At 33.7% G+C, this 6,999-nt stretch overlaps 1 protein-coding gene and 1 non-coding gene across 2 annotated transcripts; one reads left to right on the plus strand and one right to left on the minus strand.

Moving 5' to 3' along the window:
- Window positions 1-3,088: 3,088 nt before the first annotated feature.
- Window positions 3,089-6,728, minus strand: LOC142640419 (aquaporin PIP1-2). The gene is made up of 4 exons (XM_075814500.1): window positions 6,205-6,728; window positions 4,276-4,571; window positions 3,638-3,778; window positions 3,089-3,490 (listed from the first exon to the last, which is right to left on the minus strand). Exons 1-4 carry the CDS (start codon window positions 6,539-6,541, stop codon window positions 3,398-3,400), a joined length of 867 nt encoding a protein of 288 aa, XP_075670615.1. The 5' UTR covers window positions 6,542-6,728; the 3' UTR covers window positions 3,089-3,397.
- On the plus strand, window positions 4,617-4,689 carry TRNAK-CUU (transfer RNA lysine (anticodon CUU)). Its single transcript has one exon. It is a non-coding gene; the product is annotated as a tRNA-Lys (tRNA).
- Window positions 6,729-6,999: the final 271 nt, after the last annotated feature.

Below are 6,999 nucleotides of genomic sequence, written 5' to 3' on the forward strand. Positions count from 1 at the left end.
ATACTTCTCCTCGGACAACTCCTCGGATCACTATAGTGCGGACTGACCTGTGGACCTAAAGACCCTAATTGAACAGATTTGTACCAACTAATCAGGCCCAAAACCCAAACGTTTATTCAAGAGCTTTTACCCCCCACAATAGTTATCATTAAAAAAAAATCCACCACACCACATGTTTAGACCAATACTTTTTCTTCTTATTATTATTCATTACATTATAATTAATTTCTTTTTAAAAAACTTACCATACTTATCATTAAAGAAAAGTTTATCACACGTTTAGATCAATTTTTTTTTCTTATTATTCATTAAATTATAATTAATTTCCTTTAAAAAAAAACTTAATATACTTATTATCATTAAAAAAAAGTCCACCTGATAGGCCCACACCACACTTATTAGTTATTATCATTTGCCTAATTTTTATCTTTTAATTATTTATATTTCTTAAATTATCAATTTATCATATACCTTTCTTATTTCATTTGAAGAAACCTATCTAAGCTTAATTTAAGGAATTATTGTTATTGTTATTATTATTCATTAATTTATAACTAATTTTTCATAAACAAAACTTATCATCATTGTCCACACGTTTTATTCGAGAATACATAACTGGCCCTTCCTATTTTTCACAAACCTTTCCTTTTGTTTTATTCTCGTCAAATACACACACACGCGCTCGCACACACGCGCTCGCACACACACACAAAAGAGAAATAGCCGAGAGAGAAAGAAACTACCACCTTGCTCCACCACACCGCCACCACACCCTTGAGGAAGACCTGCCTCACTCAAGCTAAGGACCTTTGCAAAGGCTAGTGAAGATCAACCAAATCCTGAGAGAGAGAAGTGTTGCTCAGTCAACCAAGTAAGATCAGATTTCACCATCCACTGTTGCCTCTACACCGCCACTCGTCCTTCTCCCCACTGCAAAGTGCATGCATTTGGGATTGGGTCAGATCGGTTTTTTCTCTGTCATTTTTTTTCCTGTTCTTGATCTTTTTTTGTTCTAATTGTAGCTTTGTTGTTCTAATTAAATTGGTTTTATGAGAACAAGATTGTGTTGTATTTTGATTGTTTACAACCATTTAGATACATCAAAGAGAGAGAGAAGTGAGTTTTGTTGAGAAGGGAAGAGAGTTATGTTGAGAAGGGAGGCGAGTGAACAAAGAGGAAAGAGGAAAAAAAAAAAATTTCTTCAACTTGGTATTTTTTTAAAGAGATTATATTGTTTTGGAGTTGCTACAGTGCTCTCCAGGTCAAGAGAGCTACTGTAGCAACTCTAAAATTTTTTTGGATACTTTTGGATTTTGGAGAGGTTGTTGGAGTTGATTTTTTTGTAGGGAAATTACACTTTACTATTCTAAATTATGCACCAGATTACACTTTGCACCCTAAACTATTACACTTATCACACTTTGCACCCGGTGTTACTTTTACTGTTATGTTTAACAGAATCTTGCTGTTTTAATTAATTTTGAAGAAGAACATTTCAGTTTTTTAAGTTTGTTCCACCTAAGTAAGAAGCATGTGCTTGTCACATGCAGTAAGATTCCGTTAAACATAACAGCAAAAGTAACTCCGGGGTGTAAAATGTGATAAGTGTAATAGTTTATGGTATAAAGTGTGCATTTGGATAGTTTAGGGTGCAAAGTGTAATCTGATGTATAGTTTAGGGTGGTAAAATGTATTTTTTTTTTTTTTTTTGTGGGTTGCTCTCCAAAATTGGGTTTAAAGAGTTTATTGGAGATGCCCTAATAAGTCTGTATTTTCAAAGCTCTGACAAATCACTATTTTTCTAGACCAGGTGGATAGTGTAGCCTAACTTTTTTGTTCGAGAAGGGTGTAGCCTAACTTATTAGTAGTATTCATGTATTTGGTCCTACTCCTACAATTTATTATTTTTAGGACCTAGCCATGGGCGGCGATACATGCATGCTAGGCAAGCCCGGTCCAAAACCTTAAAGTACTTTCTTTTATATTTTAGTCCCCCAAACTTTCTTATTTCTTATATAACTTCAAAGTTTGTTTACTTTTTTTATATTTTTTAAACGTTCTTACTTCTTACTTTGCCTCCTCATTCTTATAGTATGCCCTTCGACCAAACTTTGGTCTACTTGGAGTACTTTTCATTTCATGTGATCTCAAAATGTATGGAGCTTAAGCCATACAGCATAATAATATTTTAAGTGAATTTTAGCAATGAAAATTTGTTAATGCCTATTCGACATTCCTAGAGTTTCAGAGTTCAGACACTTTATTTTGATTCCATTAATTTCTTTTTGGCATAGAAATTGATTTAGTTAGACAGGTTTCATGTGCCGTATTTTACATCATTTTGTTTAATGATTTCCTAAGATAAGCACAATGTTCTCAATCAAAAGGGGAACAAAGAAAGTTGAATATCAATCTCAGTCTAAGTAGGTAGATATCAGTATCTAACTATAACGAAAAGTATTATTAGAAATTAGGTTGGATTTGGATTTTGTCCAGCTCATGAATTATGACACAACCACATAAGAATATAAAATGAATTATGCGTTCAATACATAACAACTACGATAGACTAAAGAAAAAAGAGAGATGTAAAAATACATTTTTGATCCATACATTTTGGGTCAATTCTCATTTTGATCCATTAATTGATTTTTCAAAACTAAAGTATTTTTCAAAATGTTCTTTCTTTGACCATCTCTTTGAGGTTATCATCTATCCTTAAACCTGGAGTGAGAAATTATTAAAGAGATTCGGACTATTTTTATATGAAATTCGTACTTGTGTGGTCCTAATTGTGTTGTTCATGAAATTGTGAGTGATACGAATCTCACAAAGCAAGTTAAATATTCAATTACAACCCAAGTTGTGTGAGGTATGCACCAAAAGTTAAAAAGAATAAAACAAACTGTTACAAGTTATTTAAAATCTACTTTATGTTTCTTATGAACAATTAAAAAAGTTTTTCATCCTAGGTATATAATTACTTTTTCCTAACTAATCTGTTCCAATATAGATGGTGCCAACGAGTACCTAATCTTCACGTTAAACTACTAATAATTAGGATTAAAATAGGTGAGATAGCAGTGCATGAGATTGAAGTAGGTTTGGTCGGTGTTATTTCTGAATTGACAATACACAAATTCACAACCAAACATACAAGCTCACCAAACAGAGATGGGGCCCATCAGAAACCTCCCTTTGCACAAAAAAGGACAATGAAAGAAGGCCTTGAAAAGAAAAGAAGCATGCTAGTAGTATTACACATCTTACATACACAACATACACATTGAAAAACAAAAAAAGAAACAGAGAAATTGAACCAACTCCGCCTGATCGTTATCTTGAAACATCAACGGCCACAAATAGAAGCATCATGTGTTCTGTGATCAATCAATCATTACTTTGATTTGAAAGGAATGGCTCTGATCACAACCTGGTGGTATAGAGCTGCTAGTGCTGCTCCAATGAATGGTCCCACCCAGAAAATCCACTGCACCCACAGGTTAAGAACAAAAAAGAAAAGAAAAAAAAAAGTGTTAGGAACATATCGAAAAAGTGTTACAAACACGTATGGTTCTTTTCAATATGTGGTCCTATTATAGATTCTTAGACAAAGAGAAGAGATGGGTTTAATTACGTGGTCATCCCAGGCGTGGTCGTTGTTGTAGATGATTGCGGCACCTAGACTCCGAGCTGGGTTAATACCGGTTCCAGTAATAGGTATGGTAGCCAAATGGACCAAAAATACAGCGAACCCAATAGGTAGAGGTGCCAAAATCTGATCATTCAATTCAACACGTATATGTTAAAACAATGATTAAACTATTACATTCACCCATTTCTTATTAATTTACTAAGTAATCTTTACAAAATCCTCGTGAACAATCACAATCTAATCATGAATATTTTAGAAGTTTAAGGTAAGAATCATATAGACATAGTGACAAGATTATGATAAAAACAATATTGTCATTTTCACGTGGTCAATTATTTATTGGTACTAATTTACTAGTACCAATCAAAGATCATGACGAATTTTGCAGTAAATTTAAATTCACAAATGTGAATAAAGATGAAAACTTTAAAACCTTACTGACTAGACTGTTTTGTTATGAAAATTGTTATGTCATTAACATTAATCTAAATTTTCTTCTATTCTAGAGAGGAAAATGTACGTACTTACAGGAATTCTATTGTTTTGTTATGAAAATTGTTATGTCTGTAACATTAATTTAAATTTTGGTCCATTCTAGAGAGGAAAATGTATGTACTTACAGGAACATGGGAGTCCCTAGCGCTACGCTTGGCATCGGTGGCAGAGAAGACAGTGTAAACAAGGACAAAGGTGCCAACAATTTCAGCACCAAGGCCATCACCTTTGGTGTAGCCAGGGGCAACAACGTTGGCTCCACCACCCAAAACTTTGTACTGGCTCTTCTCGAACCCTTTCACAACCCCAGCACCACAAATTGCACCCAGGCACTGCATCACCATGTAGAACACTGCTCTTGTCAATGAAAGTTTTCTTGCCAGAAATAGCCCAAATGTCACGGCTGGGTTAATGTGACCCCCTGCATCACCATGATCAAAATTATTATCAGAATGAGGGAACGTAAGCCCGTCTAGCTCAGTTGGTAGAGCGCAAGGCTCTTAACCTTGTGGTCGTGGGTTCGAGCCCCACGGTGGGCGTTTTTTTATTAATTTTTTTTTACCATGAATTAACCAAGAAAATACAAAAAATAAAATCATTATTTTTTTCTTTCAATTTTCGAGGGTAACCAATAATTGAGGGATGAAATTGTAATTTAATATAAACTTAAGAAGTACAATTGTTTTATTTGTTAACACGTTTTTCACTTTTTTGTGTGAAACCAAGGAAACGCAAGGATCAAACCACTATTTTTTTTTTTTGGTGCTAAAATCAAAGCACTGTTTTGGCTTTGAATTATTGACACAACACAAGTACACAGGCTATAGCCATGAACCAACCAAGAAAATATAAAGGGTAAAGTCATTATTTTTGCTTTCAATTTTTGAGGGCAACCAATAATTGAAGGATGAAATTATAATTTAATATAACTTAAAGAAGTAAAATTGTTTTATTTGTTTTTTGCGTGCAACCGAGGAAACTCACAGATCAAACCACTGTTTGGCTTTGAATTATTGACACAACACAAGTACACTATCTATAATTTAAAATGGAACTGGACATTTGGACTTCAAAATATCATTTTAAAACTAAAATTTCAGCTTCTAATTGACACAACGCAACCAATTAAAACTTTAGTAGTTTGATTGTTGTCTTTCCTTGGTTGGACGCAAAAAAAAAAAAAAAAAAGAGAGTGAATTTTTAAGATGCAGTTCCAACCAAGGTTTTTTTATTTTTAGATGCAGTTCCAACCAGCTTCTAAAATAGTAAAATTTCAGTTTTTTATTTTTTGCGTCCAACCAAGGAAAGACAACAATCGAACTACTATTTTGGCTTTGAATTATTGACACAAGGACACATGCAGCCTATATTTTAAAAAATTAAATTGGACTACAGAATATAATTTTAAAACTATATTTGTAGCTTCTAGCTGATAAATATTTTTTTGATGGAAACTTCTAGCTGATACTTGATACAATTCATAATTTAAGAATGAAGCTAGACTTTAATATAATTTAAAAATTAATTTTTTTTCCAACACCCAATTAACCAATACTTTAATATATTTTATAAATGAATTTTTTCCAACACCCAACCAAGGAAAAACCAAGGCATCAAACGTTTCCTTTGTCCCCAAATTAGGTCAAATATTTGAAACGAAATGATTACTAACGAAGAACTAAAAATATAATGATCTATCTAATTTTTTTTATTTTTTATTAAAGCGACACCACTTTAAATCTAAGAATTCAATAGCAAATTGAACTTCTAGTTTTAGAAATAAATTGTATTTCAAGATAGAATTTAAAAACATAAATCGTTGCTCATAATCAATAATTAAAGCACATAATTAAACTTCAAAAATATAATTTAAAAAGAAAAATTGGTAACTTCTAAAGGTTGAAGAACTCTAAAGGCCAAATTACTTCAAGACCAAGGTTGTAAAAATAGACAAAATAAAAAGAAAACAAAGTAATATATACTACAACAAACACAAACAGACAAATAAAACGAAATACTAAATAATGTAACACTAGGGTTTAAAGCTATCAAACCTGAGATACCAGCGGTACAGTAGACAAGAGCAAAGATCATGCCACCAAAAGCCCAAGCGATCCCTTGAATTCCCACAGTGGAACACTTAGTTGGAGACTTAACAACGCCCATGACAGTCAAAATGGTGATGTAGAGAAACAAAAAGGTGGCCATGAACTCAGCGATCCCAGCCCTGTAAAAGGACCAAGAAGTAAGCTCACCAGGCTCAAACAACGGTGCTGGCGGTGGCTCCTTGTAGTCCTTTGCCTCATCTTGGCTCTGAGCCGCTGTCCCTATGGGCTGCCTCTCTGGGAACTTGTTGGCTCCCAATCTAACATCCTCTTCTTTACACTCCATTTTTTTTTTTTGCTCTCTTACTTTCTCTTGCTCTTGCTCTCTGGCTTAGTTGAGTGGGTACGTTGATCTCTGGTGTGAGAGTAGTGAGTGGGTGTGGTGGGATTATATAAACTGTTATGAGCGACGTTGATGAAGAAATGAGGAGAGGTGGTGGGACCTATGTGTGCGTGTTTTATTAATTGATTTTGTTTTCTTATTTTGTGGCCGACCAATTATATTTAGTTTTTGGCATTTGATGAGTTTTATTATCTAAATGGACTTTAATGCCCCCCCCGTAGGTTTGGTGATAACGAAATTTGCATGGTCCTAGTTGGCACAATGATGTCCACACACGTGTGTATGCGAATGAGGCCACCGTCCATGTCTAGAATGGCGCATGCACTGCTTAGTATACTTTAATTTTAGGTTCTTGTTTTTTATGTTAACAAATTATGATCTTTTATTTTTAAATTGTTAAA

Source organism: Castanea sativa, chromosome 6 (assembly GCF_040712315.1).
Source record: "Castanea sativa cultivar Marrone di Chiusa Pesio chromosome 6, ASM4071231v1".
In the NCBI taxonomy this organism is placed as follows: domain Eukaryota; kingdom Viridiplantae; phylum Streptophyta; class Magnoliopsida; order Fagales; family Fagaceae; genus Castanea; species Castanea sativa.